This window comes from Cherax quadricarinatus, chromosome 4 (assembly GCF_038502225.1).
Source record: "Cherax quadricarinatus isolate ZL_2023a chromosome 4, ASM3850222v1, whole genome shotgun sequence".
Classification (NCBI taxonomy): domain Eukaryota; kingdom Metazoa; phylum Arthropoda; class Malacostraca; order Decapoda; family Parastacidae; genus Cherax; species Cherax quadricarinatus.
The window spans coordinates 68,167,203-68,183,311 of record NC_091295.1 but is presented as its reverse complement, the minus strand read 5'-3'; the positions used below and the strand labels follow the sequence as shown (position 1 = coordinate 68,183,311).

The following is a 16,109-nucleotide window of genomic DNA, read 5'->3' as shown; positions in this document are numbered from 1 at the left end:
GTCATCTCCCATATCCAGTGGTCATCTCCCATATCCAGTGGTCATCTTCCATATCCAGTGGTCATCTTCCATATCCAGTGGTCATCTTCCATATTCAGTGGTCATCTCCCATATCCAGTGGTCATCTCCCATATCCAGTGGTCATCTCCCATATCCAGTGGTCCTCTTCCATATCAAGTGGTCATCTTCTATATCCAGTGATCATCTTCTATATCCAGTGGTCATCTTCCATATCCAGTGGTCGTCTTCCATATCCAGTGGTCAACTTCCATATCCAGTGATCATCTTCCATATCCAGTGGTCATCTTCTATATCCAGTGGTCATCTTCCATATCCAGTGGTCGTCTTCCATATCCAGTGGTCAACTTCCATATCCAGTGATCATCTTCCATATCCAGTGGTCATCTTCCATATCCCGTGATCATCTTCCATATCCAGTGGTCATCTTCCATATCCAGTGGACATCTTCCATATCCAGTGGTCTTCTCCCATATCCAGTGGTCATCTCCCCTATCCAAAGGTCATCTTCCAAATCCAAATGTCACCTTGTATGACCCATGGATAAATTCCCTTGATCGGAGGCGATCCTTCGTGAGCCTCTAGTTAATCTGCCCGTACTGAAATGACCTGTTGACGTGACCTGCTGTTTGTGTTGTCCTTTCAGAGCAGCGTGGGCGACAGTGTGGGCAGCGGGGTAGGCAGCCCCATGGGAGGTGAAGCCCAGGGGCACCTTTCCTTCGGTGTGCAGTACGTTGTGACCAGCCCAGACGCTAACACCGGCAAGCTTGTTATCACCGTGCTGGTGAGTGGTCACTGTGTGGGGGTTACTGTGTGGCCGTCACTGTGGGGTCACTCTGGCTGTGTGGGGTCACTGTGAGGTCAGTGGGGTCACTGAGGTCATTGTGGGATCACTGTGACGTCACTGTGGGGGTCACTGGGGTTGCTGTGTGAGGTCACTGTGGGGGTCACTGTGTGGGGTCACTCTGGCTGTGTGTGGGGTCACTGCTGTGTGGGGTCACTGCTGTGTGTGGTGTCACTGCTGTGTGTGGTGTCACTGCTGTGTGTGGTGTCACTGCTGTGTGGTGTTATTGCTGTGTGGTGTCACTGTGTGGGTCACTGCTGTGTGGCGTCACTGTGTGGGTCACTGCTGTGTGGCGTCACTGTGTGGGTCACTGCTGTGTGGTGCCACTGCTGTGTGGGGTCACTGTGTGGGTCACTGCTGTGTGTGGGGTCACTGTGTGGGTCACTGCTGTGTGGCGTCACTGTGTGGGTCACTGCTGTGTGGTGCCACTGCTGTGTGGGGTCACTGTGTGGGTCACTGCTGTGTGTGGGGTCACAGTGTGGGTCACTGCTGTGTGGCGTCACTGTGTGGGTCACTGCTGTGTAGTGCCACTGCTGTGTGGGGTCACTGTGTGGGTCACTGCTGTGTGTGGTGTCACTGTGTGGGTCACTGCTGTGTGGCGTCACTGTGTGGGTCACTGCTGTGTGGTGTCACTGTGTGGTGTCAGTGTGGTGTCACAAGAGATTATTGAAGGTGACACTACAAACACCATTATAAAACACTTTTAACTGTCACCATAATTCGTTATAGCTGGTAAGAGACACAAGGGCAGTTAATTATAATTTGACAATATAGTCACAAGCCCAAATTTATTGCTAATACTTGTCTTCAGCGTGTACATGGTGGTTTTTAATATATATATATATATATATATATATATATATATATATATATATATATATATATATATATATATATATATATATATATATATATATATTTTTATCACACCGGCCGCTTCCCACCAAGGCAGGGTGGCCCGAAAAAGAAAAACTTTCACCATCATTCACTCCATCACTGTCTTGCCAGAAGGGTGCTTTACACTACAGTTTTTAAACTGCAACATTAACACCCCTCCTTCAGAGTGCAGGCACTGTACTTCCCATCTCCAGGACTCAAGTCCGGCCTGCCGGTTTCCCTGAATCCCTTCATAAATGTTACTTTGCTCACACTCCAACAGCACGTCAAGTATTAAAAACCATTTGTCTCCATTCACTCCTATCAAACACGCTCACGCATGCCTGCTGGAAGTCCAAGCCCCTCGCACACAAAACCTCCTTTACCCCCTCCCTCCAACCCTTCCTAGGCCGACCCCTACCCCGCCTTCCTTCCACTACAGACTGATACACTCTTGAAGTCATTCTGTTTCGCTCCATTCTCTCTACATGTCCGAACCACCTCAACAACCCTTCCTCAGCCCTCTGGACAACAGTTTTGGTAATCCCGCACCTCCTCCTAACTTCCAAACTACGAATTCTCTGCATTATATTCACACCACACATTGCCCTCAGACATGACATCTCCACTGCCTTCAGCCTTCTCCTCGCTGCAACATTCATCACCCACGCTTCACACCCATATAAGAGCGTTGGTAAAACTATACTCTCATACATTCCCCTCTTTGCCTCCAAGGACAAAGTTCTTTGTCTCCACAGACTCCTAAGAGCACCACTCACTCTTTTTCCCTCATCAATTCTATGATTCACCTCATCTTTCATAGACCCATCCGCTGACACGTCCACTCCCAAATATCTGAATACGTTCACCTCCTCCATACTCTCTCCCTCCAATCTGATATTCAATCTTTCATCACCTAATCTTTTTGTTATCCTCATAACCTTACTCTTTCCTGTATTCACCTTTAATTTTCTTCTTTTGCACACCCTACCAAATTCATCCACCAATCTCTGCAACTTCTCTTCAGAATCTCCCAAGAGCACAGTGTCATCAGCAAAGAGCAGCTGTGACAACTCCCACTTTGTGTGTGATTCTTTATCTTTTAACTCCACGCCTCTTGCCAAGACCCTCGCATTTACTTCTCTTACAACCCCATCTATAAATATATTTAACAACCACGGTGACATCACACATCCTTGTCTAAGGCCTACTTTTACTGGGAAAAAATTTCCCTCTTTCCTACATACTCTAACTTGAGCCTCACTATCCTCGTAAAAACTCTTCACTGCTTTCAGTAACCTACCTCCTACACCATACACTTGCAACATCTGCCACATTGCCCCCCTATCCACCCTGTCATACGCCTTTTCCAAATCCATAAATGCCACAAAGACCTCTTTAGCCTTATCTAAATACTGTTCACTTATATGTTTCACTGTAAACACCTGGTCCACACACCCCCTACCTTTCCTAAAGCCTCCTTGTTCATCTGCTATCCTATTCTCCGTCTTACTCTTAATTCTTTCAATTATAACTCTACCATACACTTTACCAGGTACACTCAACAGACTTATCCCCCTATAATTTTTGCACTCTCTTTTATCCCCTTTGCCTTTATACAAAGGAACTATGCATGCTCTCTGCCAATCCCTAGGTACCTTACCCTCTTCCATACATTTATTAAATAATTGCACCAACCACTCCAAAACTATATCCCCACCTGCTTTTAACATTTCTATCTTTATCCCATCAATCCCGGCTGCCTTATTTATTTATTTATTTATTCCTCACTAAAAAGATGATCCATGAAAAAATAATGTGCACCATCACTCACTCTTTAGCTGTCTTGCCAGAAGTGCGCACACGTCACAGTTCGAATGACCATCTGAAGTGCAACATCCCCACACTTCAGTGTGCAGGTGCTGTACATCTCCACACTTCAGTGTGCAGGTGCTGTACATCACCACACTTCAGTGTGCAGGTGCTGTACATCTCCACACTTCAGTGTGCAGGTGCTGTACATCTCCACACTTCAGTGTGCAGGTGCTGTACATCACCACACTTCAGTGTGCAGGTGCTGTACATCACCACACTTCAGTGTGCAGGTGCTGTACATCACCACACTTCAGTGTGCAGGTGCTGTACATCTCCACACTTCAGTGTGCAGGTGCTGTACATCACCACACTTCAGTGTGCAGGTGCTGTACATCACCACACTTCAGTGTGCAGGTGCTGTACATCTCCACACTTCAGTGTGCAGGTGCTGTACATCTCCACACTTCAGTGTGCAGGTGCTGTACATCACCACACTTCAGTGTGCAGGTGCTGTACATCTCCACACTTCAGTGTGCAGGTGCTGTACATCACCACACTTCAGTGTGCAGATGCTGTACATCACCACACTTCAGTGTGCAGGTGCTGTACATCTCCACACTTCAGTGTGCAGGTGCTGTACATCTCCACACTTCAGTGTGCAGGTGCTGTACATCTCCACACTTCAGTGTGCAGGTGTTGTACATCACCACACTTCAGTGTGCAGGTGCTGTACATCACCACACTTCAGTGTGCAGGTGCTGTACACCTCCACACTTCAGTGTGCAGGTGCTGTACATCTCCACACTTCAGTGTGCAGGTGCTGTACATCTCCACACTTCAGTGTGCAGGTGTTGTACATCTCCACACTTCAGTGTGCAGGTGCTGTACATCACCACACTTCAGTGTGCAGGTGCTGTACATCTCCACACTTCAGTGTGCAGGTGCTCTACATCTCCACACTTCAGTGTGCAGGTGCTGTACATCTCCACACTTCAGTGTGCAGGTGTTGTACATCTCCACACTTCAGTGTGCACGTGCTGTACATCACCACACTTCAGTGTGCAGGTGTTGTACATCACCACACTTCAGTGTGCAGGTGCTGTACATCTCCACACTTCAGTGTGCAGGTGTTGTACATCTCCACACTTCAGTGTGCAGGTGTTGTACATCTCCACACTTCAGTGTGCAGGTGTTGTACATCACCACACTTCAGTGTGCAGGTGCTGTACATCTCCACACTTCAGTGTGCAGGTGCTGTACATCTCCACACTTCAGTGTGCAGGTGCTGTACATCACACTTCAGTGTGCAGGTGCTGTACATCTCCACACTTCAGTGTGCAGGTGCTGTACATCTCCACACTTCAGTGTGCAGGTGCTGTACATCTCCACACTTCAGTGTGCAGGTGCTGTACATCTCCACACTTCAGTGTGCAGGTGTTGTACATCACCACACTTCAATGTGCAGGTGTTGTACATCTCCACGCTTCAGTGAGCAGGTGCTGTACATCACCACACTTCAGTGTGCAGGTGCTGTACATCTCCACACTTCAGTGTGCAGGTGCTGTACATCTCCACACTTCAGTGTGCAGGTGCTGTACATCTCCACACTTCAGTGTGCAGGTGCTGTACATCTCCACACTTCAGTGTGCAGGTGTTGTACATCACCACACTTCAGTGTGCAGGTGCTGTACATCACCACACTTCAGTGTGCAGGTGTTGTACATCACCACACTTCAGTGTGCAGGTGTTGTACATCACCACACTTCAGTGTGCAGGTGCTGTACATCACCACACTTCAGTGTGCAGGTGTTGTACATCTCCACACTTCAGTGTGCAGGTGTTGTACATCTCCACACTTCAGTGTGCAGGTGTTGTACATCCCCACACTTCAGTGTGCAGGTGTTGTACATCCCCACACTTCAGTGTGCAGGTGCTGTACATCCCCACACTTCATTGTGCAGGTGTTGTACATCCCCACACTTCAGTGTGCAGGTGTTGTACATCACCCACACTTCAGTGTGCAGGTGCTGTACATCCCCACACTTCAGTGTGCAGGTGTTGTACATCCCCACACTTCAGTGTGCAGGTCCTGTACATCACCACACTTCAGTGTGCAGGTGTTGTACATCACCACACTTCAGTGTGCAGGTGTTGTACATCTCCACACTTCAGTGTGCAGGTGTTGTACATCCCCACACTTCAGTGTGCAGGTGTTGTACATCCCCACACTTCAGTGTGCAGGTGTTGTACATCACCACACTTCAGTGTGCAGGTGTTGTACATCACCACACTTCAGTGTGCAGGTGTTGTACATCCCCACACTTCAGTGTGCAGGTGTTGTACATCACCACACTTCAGTGTGCAGGTGCTGTACATCTCCACACTTCAGTGTGCAGGTGCTGTACATCACACTTCAGTGTGCAGGTGTTGTACATCACCACACTTCAGTGTGCAGGTGTTGTACATCCTCACACTTCAGTGTGCAGGTGTTGTACATCACCACACTTCAGTGTGCAGGTGTTGTACATCCCCACACTTCAGTGTGCAGGTGCTGTACATCACCACAATTCAGTGTGCAGGTGCTGTACATCACCACAATTCAGTGTGCAGGTGCTGTACATCTCCACACTTCAGTGTGCAGGTGCTGTACATCACCACAATTCAGTGTGCAGGTGCTGTACATCCCCACACTTCAGTGTGCAGTGTTGTACATCACACTTCAGTGTGCAGGTGTTGTACATCTCCACACTTCAGTGTGCAGGTGTTGTACATCTCCACACTTCAGTGTGCAGGTGTTGTACATTACACTTCAGTGTGCAGGTGTTGTACATCTCCACACTTCAGTGTGCAGGTGTTGCACATCACCACACTTCAGTGTGCAGGTGTTGTACATCCCAACACTTCAGTGTGCAGGTGTTGTCCATCACCACACTTCAGTGTGCAGGTGTTGTACACCACACTTCAGTGTGCAGGTGTTGTACATCTCCACACTTCAGTGTGCAGGTGTTGTACATCTCCACACTTCAGTGTGCAGGTGTTGTACATCACACTTCAGTGTGCAGGTGTTGTACATCTCCACACTTCAGTGTGCAGGTGTTGCACATCACCACACTTCAGTGTGCAGGTGTTGTACATCCCCACACTTCAGTGTGCAGGTGTTGTACATCACCACACTTCAGTGTGCAGGTGTTGTACATCACCACACTTCAGTGTGCAGGTGTTGTACATCACCACACTTCAGTGTGCAGGTGTTGTACATCACCACACTTCAGTGTGCAGGTGTTGTACATCTCCACACTTCAGTGTGCAGGTGTTGTACATCTCCACACATCAGTGTGCAGGTGTTGTACATCACACTTCAGTGTGCAGGTGTTGTACATCACCACACTTCAGTGTGCAGGTGTTGTACATCACCACACTTCAGTGTGCAGGTGTTGTACATCACCACACTTCAGTGTGCAGGTGTTGTACATCCCCACACTTCAGTGTGCAGGTGCTGTACATCACCACACTTCCGTGTGCAGGTGTTGTACATCACCACACTTCAGTGTGCAGGTGTTGTACATCACCACACTTCAGTGTGCAGGTGTTGTACATCTCCACACTTCAGTGTGCAGGTGTTGTACATCACCACACTTCAGTGTGCAGGTGTTGTACATCACCACACTTCAGTGTGCAGGTGTTGTACATCACCACACTTCAGTGTGCAGGTGTTGTACATCACCACATTTCAGTGTGCAGGTGCTGTACATCACCACACTTCAGTGTGCAGGTGCTGTACATCACACTTCAGTGTGCAGGTGTTGTACATCACCACACTTCAGTGTGCAGGTGTTGTACATCACCACACTTCAGTATGCAGGTGTTGTACATCACCACACTTCAGTGTGCAGGTGTTGTACATCACCACACTTCAGTGTGCAGGTGTTGTACATCACCACACTTCAGTGTGCAGGTGTTGTACATCACACTTCAGTGTGCAGGTGTTGTACATCACACTTCAGTGTGCAGGTGTTGTACATCACACTTCAGTGTGTAGGTGCTGTACATCACCACACTTCAGTGTGCAGGTGCTGCACATCTCCATACTTCAGTGTACAGGTGCTGTACATCACCACACTTCAGTGTGCAGGTGCTGTACATCACCACACTTCAGTGTGCAGGTGCTGTACATCTCCACACTTCAGTGTGCAGGTGCTGTACATCACCACACTTCAGTGTGCAGGTGCTGTACATCACCACACTTCAGTGTGAAGGTGCTGTACATCTCCACACTTCAGTGTGCAGGTGTTGTACATCACCACACTTCAGTGTGCAGGTGCTGTACATCACACTTCAGTGTGCAGGTGCTGTACATCTCCACACTTCAGTGTGCAGGTGTTGTACATCACCACACTTCAGTGTGCAGGTGCTGTACATCACCACACTTCAGTGTGCAGGTGCTGTACATCACCACACTTCAGTGTGCAGGTGCTGTACATCTTCACACTTCAGTGTGCAGGTGCTGTACATCTCCACACTTCAGTGTGCAGGTGCTGTACATCACCACACTTCAGTGTGCAGGTGCTGTACATCTCCACACTTCAGTGTGCAGGTGTTGTACATCACCACACTTCAGTGTGCAGGTGCTGTACATCTCCACACTTCAGTGTGCAGGTGCTGTACATCTCCACACTTCAGTGTGCAGGTGTTGTACATCACCACACTTCAGTGTGCAGGTGCTGTACATCTCCACACTTCAGTGTGCAGGTGCTGTACATCTCCACACTTCAGTGTGCAGGTGTTGTACATCACCACACTTCAGTGTGCAGGTGCTGTACATCTCCACACTTCAGTGTGCAGGTGCTGTACATCTCCACACTTCAGTGTGCAGGTGCTGTACATCTCCACACTTCAGTGTGCAGGTGCTGTACATCTCCACACTTCAGTGTGCAGGTGCTGTACATCACCACACTTCAGTGTGCAGGTGCTGTACATCACCACACTTCAGTGTGCAGGTGCTGTACATCACCACACTTCAGTGTGCAGGTGCTGTACATCACCACACTTCAGTGTGCAGGTGTTGTACATCACCACACTTCAGTGTGCAGGTGCTGTACATCTCCACACTTCAGTGTGCAGGTGCTGTACATCACACTTCAGTGTGCAGGTGCTGTACATCACCACACTTCAGTGTGCAGGTGCTGTACATCACCACACTTCAGTGTGCAGGTGCTGTACATCACCACACTTCAGTGTGCAGGTGCTGTACATCACCACACTTCAGTGTGCAGGTGCTGTACATCACCACACTTCAGTGTGCAGGTGCTGTACATCTCCACACTTCAGTGTGCAGGTGCTGTACATCTCCACACTTCAGTGTGCAGGTGCTGTACATCACAACACTTCAGTGTGCAGGTGCTGTACATCACCACACTTCAGTGTGCAGGTGCTGTACATCACCACACTTCAGTGTGCAGGTGCTGTACATCACCACACTTCAGTGTGCAGGTGCTGTACATCACCACACTTCAGTGTGCAGGTGCTGTACATCACCACACTTCAGTGTGCAGGTGCTGTACATCACCACACTTCAGTGTGTAGGTGCTGTACATCACCACACTTCAGTGTGCAGGTGTTGTACATCACCACACTTAAGTGTGCAGGTGCTGTACATCTCCACACTTCAGTGTGCAGGTGCTGTACATCACCACACTTCAGTGTGCAGGTGCTGTACATCACCACACTTCAGTGTGCAGGTGCTGTACATCACCACACTTCAGTGTGCAGGTGCTGTACATCACCACACTTCAGTGTGCAGGTGCTGTACATCACCACACTTCAGTGTGCAGGTGCTGTACATCACCACACTTCAGTGTGCAGGTGCTGTACATCTCCACACTTCAGTGTGCAGGTGCTGTACATCTCCACACTTCAGTGTGCAGGTGCTGTACATCACAACACTTCAGTGTGCAGGTGTTGTACATCACCACATTTCAGTGTGCAGGTGCTGTACATCACCACACTTCAGTGTGCAGGTGCTGTACATCACACTTCATTGTGCAGGTGTTGTACATCACCACACTTCAGTGTGCAGGTGTTGTACATCACCACACTTCAGTGTGCAGGTGTTGTACATCACCACACTTCAGTGTGCAGGTGTTGTACATCACCACACTTCAGTGTGCAGGTGTTGTACATCACCACACTTCAGTGTGCAGGTGTTGTACATCACACTTCAGTGTGCAGGTGTTGTACATCACACTTCAGTGTGCATGTGTTGTACATCACACTTCAGTGTGTAGGTGCTGTACATCACCACACTTCAGTGTGCAGGTGCTGCACATCTCCATACTTCAGTGTACAGGTGCTGTACATCACCACACTTCAGTGTGCAGGTGCTGTACATCACCACACTTCAGTGTGCAGGTGCTGTACATCTCCACACTTCAGTGTGCAGGTGCTGTACATCACCACACTTCAGTGTGCAGGTGCTGTACATCACCACACTTCAGTGTGCAGGTGCTGTACATCTCCACACTTCAGTGTGCAGGTGTTGTACATCACCACACTTCAGTGTGCAGGTGCTGTACATCACCACACTTCAGTGTGCAGGTGCTGTACATCTCCACACTTCAGTGTGCAGGTGTTGTACATCACCACACTTCAGTGTGCAGGTGCTGTACATCACCACACTTCAGTGTGCAGGTGCTGTACATCACCACACTTCAGTGTGCAGGTGCTGTACATCTCCACACTTCAGTGTGCAGGTGCTGTACATCTCCACACTTCAGTGTGCAGGTGCTGTACATCACCACACTTCAGTGTGCAGGTGCTGTACATCTCCACACTTCAGTGTGCAGGTGTTGTACATCACCACACTTCAGTGTGCAGGTGCTGTACATCTCCACACTTCAGTGTGCAGGTGCTGTACATCTCCACACTTCAGTGTGCAGGTGTTGTACATCACCACACTTCAGTGTGCAGGTGCTGTACATCTCCACACTTCAGTGTGCAGGTGCTGTACATCTCCACACTTCAGTGTGCAGGTGCTGTACATCTCCACACTTCAGTGTGCAGGTGCTGTACATCTCCACACTTCAGTGTGCAGGTGCTGTACATCACAACATTTCAGTGTGCAGGTGCTGTACATCACCACACTTCAGTGTGCAGGTGCTGTACATCACCACACTTCAGTGTGCAAGTGCTGTACATCTCCACACTTCAGTGTGCAGGTGCTGTACATCACCACACTTCAGTGTGCAGGTGCTGTACATCTCCACACTCCAGTGTGCAGGTGCTGTACATCACCACACTCCAGTGTGCAGGTGTTGTACATCACCACACTTCAGTGTGCAGGTGCTGTACATCTCCACACTTCAGTGTGCAGGTGCTGTACATCACCACACTTCAGTGTGCAGGTGCTGTACATCACCACACTTCAGTGTGCAGGTGCTGTACATCACCACACTTCAGTGTGCAGGTGCTGTACATCACCACACTTCAGTGTGCAGGTGCTGTACATCACCACACTTCAGTGTGCAGGTGCTGTACATCACCACACTTCAGTGTGCAGGTGCTGTACATCACCACACTTCAGTGTGCAGGTGTTGTACATCACCACACTTCAGTGTGCAGGTGTTGTACATCCCCACACTTCAGTGTGCAGGTGCTGTACATCACCACAATTCAGTGTGCAGGTGCTGTACATCACCACAATTCAGTGTGCAGGTGCTGTACATCTCCACACTTCAGTGTGCAGGTGCTGTACATCACCACAATTCAGTGTGCAGGTGCTGTACATCCCCACACTTCAGTGTGCAGTGTTGTACATCACACTTCAGTGTGCAGGTGTTGTACATCTCCACACTTCAGTGTGCAGGTGTTGTACATCTCCACACTTCAGTGTGCAGGTGTTGTACATTACACTTCAGTGTGCAGGTGTTGTACATCTCCACACTTCAGTGTGCAGGTGTTGCACATCACCACACTTCAGTGTGCAGGTGTTGTACATCCCAACACTTCAGTGTGCAGGTGTTGTCCATCACCACACTTCAGTGTGCAGGTGTTGTACACCACACTTCAGTGTGCAGGTGTTGTACATCTCCACACTTCAGTGTGCAGGTGTTGTACATCTCCACACTTCAGTGTGCAGGTGTTGTACATCACACTTCAGTGTGCAGGTGTTGTACATCTCCACACTTCAGTGTGCAGGTGTTGCACATCACCACACTTCAGTGTGCAGGTGTTGTACATCCCCACACTTCAGTGTGCAGGTGTTGTACATCACCACACTTCAGTGTGCAGGTGTTGTACATCACCACACTTCAGTGTGCAGGTGTTGTACATCACCACACTTCAGTGTGCAGGTGTTGTACATCACCACACTTCAGTGTGCAGGTGTTGTACATCTCCACACTTCAGTGTGCAGGTGTTGTACATCTCCACACATCAGTGTGCAGGTGTTGTACATCACACTTCAGTGTGCAGGTGTTGTACATCACCACACTTCAGTGTGCAGGTGTTGTACATCACCACACTTCAGTGTGCAGGTGTTGTACATCACCACACTTCAGTGTGCAGGTGTTGTACATCCCCACACTTCAGTGTGCAGGTGCTGTACATCACCACACTTCAGTGTGCAGGTGTTGTACATCACCACTCTTCAGTGTGCAGGTGTTGTACATCACCACACTTCAGTGTGCAGGTGTTGTACATCTCCACACTTCAGTGTGCAGGTGTTGTACATCACCACACTTCAGTGTGCAGGTGTTGTACATCACCACACTTCAGTGTGCAGGTGTTGTACATCACCACACTTCAGTGTGCAGGTGTTGTACATCACCACATTTCAGTGTGCAGGTGCTGTACATCACCACACTTCAGTGTGCAGGTGCTGTACATCACACTTCAGTGTGCAGGTGTTGTACATCACCACACTTCAGTGTGCAGGTGTTGTACATCACCACACTTCAGTATGCAGGTGTTGTACATCACCACACTTCAGTGTGCAGGTGTTGTACATCACCACACTTCAGTGTGCAGGTGTTGTACATCACCACACTTCAGTGTGCAGGTGTTGTACATCACACTTCAGTGTGCAGGTGTTGTACATCACACTTCAGTGTGCAGGTGTTGTACATCACACTTCAGTGTGTAGGTGCTGTACATCACCACACTTCAGTGTGCAGGTGCTGCACATCTCCATACTTCAGTGTACAGGTGCTGTACATCACCACACTTCAGTGTGCAGGTGCTGTACATCACCACACTTCAGTGTGCAGGTGCTGTACATCTCCACACTTCAGTGTGCAGGTGCTGTACATCACCACACTTCAGTGTGCAGGTGCTGTACATCACCACACTTCAGTGTGCAGGTGCTGTACATCTCCACACTTCAGTGTGCAGGTGTTGTACATCACCACACTTCAGTGTGCAGGTGCTGTACATCACACTTCAGTGTGCAGGTGCTGTACATCTCCACACTTCAGTGTGCAGGTGTTGTACATCACCACACTTCAGTGTGCAGGTGCTGTACATCACCACACTTCAGTGTGCAGGTGCTGTACATCACCACACTTCAGTGTGCAGGTGCTGTACATCTTCACACTTCAGTGTGCAGGTGCTGTACATCTCCACACTTCAGTGTGCAGGTGCTGTACATCACCACACTTCAGTGTGCAGGTGCTGTACATCTCCACACTTCAGTGTGCAGGTGTTGTACATCACCACACTTCAGTGTGCAGGTGCTGTACATCTCCACACTTCAGTGTGCAGGTGCTGTACATCTCCACACTTCAGTGTGCAGGTGTTGTACATCACCACACTTCAGTGTGCAGGTGCTGTACATCTCCACACTTCAGTGTGCAGGTGCTGTACATCTCCACACTTCAGTGTGCAGGTGTTGTACATCACCACACTTCAGTGTGCAGGTGCTGTACATCTCCACACTTCAGTGTGCAGGTGCTGTACATCTCCACACTTCAGTGTGCAGGTGCTGTACATCTCCACACTTCAGTGTGCAGGTGCTGTACATCTCCACACTTCAGTGTGCAGGTGCTGTACATCACAACACTTCAGTGTGCAGGTGCTGTACATCACCACACTTCAGTGTGCAGGTGCTGTACATCACCACACTTCAGTGTGCAAGTGCTGTACATCTCCACACTTCAGTGTGCAGGTGCTGTACATCACCACACTTCAGTGTGCAGGTGCTGTACATCTCCACACTCCAGTGTGCAGGTGCTGTACATCACCACACTTCAGTGTGCAGGTGTTGTACATCACCACACTTCAGTGTGCAGGTGCTGTACATCTCCACACTTCAGTGTGCAGGTGCTGTACATCACCACACTTCAGTGTGCAGGTGCTGTACATCACCACACTTCAGTGTGCAGGTGCTGTACATCACCACACTTCAGTGTGCAGGTGCTGTACATCACCACACTTCAGTGTGCAGGTGCTGTACATCACCACACTTCAGTGTGCAGGTGCTGTACATCACCACACTTCAGTGTGCAGGTGTTGTACATCACCACACTTCAGTGTGCAGGTGCTGTACATCTCCACACTTCAGTGTGCAGGTGCTGTACATCACACTTCAGTGTGCAGGTGCTGTACATCACCACACTTCAGTGTGCAGGTGCTGTACATCACCACACTTCAGTGTGCAGGTGCTGTACATCACCACACTTCAGTGTGCAGGTGCTGTACATCACCACACTTCAGTGTGCAGGTGCTGTACATCACCACACTTCAGTGTGCAGGTGCTGTACATCTCCACACTTCAGTGTGCAGGTGCTGTACATCTCCACACTTCAGTGTGCAGGTGCTGTACATCACAACACTTCAGTGTGCAGGTGCTGTACATCACCACACTTCAGTGTGCAGGTGCTGTACATCACCACACTTCAGTGTGCAGGTGCTGTACATCACCACACTTCAGTGTGCAGGTGCTGTACATCACCACACTTCAGTGTGCAGGTGCTGTACATCACCACACTTCAGTGTGCAGGTGCTGTACATCACCACACTTCAGTGTGTAGGTGCTTTACATCACCACACTTCAGTGTGCAGGTGTTGTACATCACCACACTTCAGTGTGCAGGTGCTGTACATCTCCACACTTCAGTGTGCAGGTGCTGTACATCACCACACTTCAGTGTGCAGGTGCTGTACATCACCACACTTCAGTGTGCAGGTGCTGTACATCACCACACTTCAGTGTGCAGGTGATGTACATCACCACACTTCAGTGTGCAGGTGCTGTACATCACCACACTTCAGTGTGCAGGTGCTGTACATCACCACACTTCAGTGTGCAGGTGCTGTACATCTCCACACTTCAGTGTGCAGGTGCTGTACATCTCCACACTTCAGTGTGCAGGTGCTGTACATCACAACACTTCAGTGTGCAGGTGTTGTACATCACCACATTTCAGTGTGCAGGTGCTGTACATCACCACACTTCAGTGTGCAGGTGCTGTACATCACACTTCATTGTGCAGGTGTTGTACATCACCACACTTCAGTGTGCAGGTGTTGTACATCACCACACTTCAGTGTGCAGGTGTTGTACATCACCACACTTCAGTGTGCAGGTGTTGTACATCACCACACTTCAGTGTGCAGGTGTTGTACATCACCACACTTCAGTGTGCAGGTGTTGTACATCACACTTCAGTGTGCAGGTGTTGTACATCACACTTCAGTGTGCATGTGTTGTACATCACACTTCAGTGTGTAGGTGCTGTACATCACCACACTTCAGTGTGCAGGTGCTGCACATCTCCATACTTCAGTGTACAGGTGCTGTACATCACCACACTTCAGTGTGCAGGTGCTGTACATCACCACACTTCAGTGTGCAGGTGCTGTACATCTCCACACTTCAGTGTGCAGGTGCTGTACATCACCACACTTCAGTGTGCAGGTGCTGTACATCACCACACTTCAGTGTGCAGGTGCTGTACATCTCCACACTTCAGTGTGCAGGTGTTGTACATCACCACACTTCAGTGTGCAGGTGCTGTACATCACCACACTTCAGTGTGCAGGTGCTGTACATCTCCACACTTCAGTGTGCAGGTGTTGTACATCACCACACTTCAGTGTGCAGGTGCTGTACATCACCACACTTAAGTGTGCAGGTGCTGTACATCACCACACTTCAGTGTGCAGGTGCTGTACATCTCCACACTTCAGTGTGCAGGTGCTGTACATCTCCACACTTCAGTGTGCAGGTGCTGTACATCACCACACTTCAGTGTGCAGGTGCTGTACATCTCCACACTTCAGTGTGCAGGTGTTGTACATCACCACACTTCAGTGTGCAGGTGCTGTACATCTCCACACTTCAGTGTGCAGGTGCTGTACATCTCCACACTTCAGTGTGCAGGTGTTGTACATCACCACACTTCAGTGTGCAGGTGCTGTACATCTCCACACTTCAGTGTGCAGGTGCTGTACATCTCCACACTTCAGTGTGCAGGTGCTGTACATCTCCACACTTCAGTGTGCAGGTGCTGTACATCTCCACACTTCAGTGTGCAGGTGCTGTACATCACAACACTTCAGT

General features: G+C 49.3%; 1 protein-coding gene across 2 annotated transcripts in view; it reads left to right on the top strand.

The window, feature by feature from the left end:
* The window catches only part of LOC128684452 (synaptotagmin-5), a 231,414-nt gene that overhangs the window by 185,043 nt on the left and 30,262 nt on the right, over nt 1-16,109 (top strand). For both annotated transcript variants that reach the window (XM_053770617.2, XM_053770616.2), the window contains exon 6: nt 665-802. In XM_053770617.2, the coding sequence (XP_053626592.1) occupies nt 665-802 (138 nt within the window). The remainder of the gene's footprint in view (nt 1-664; nt 803-16,109) is intronic.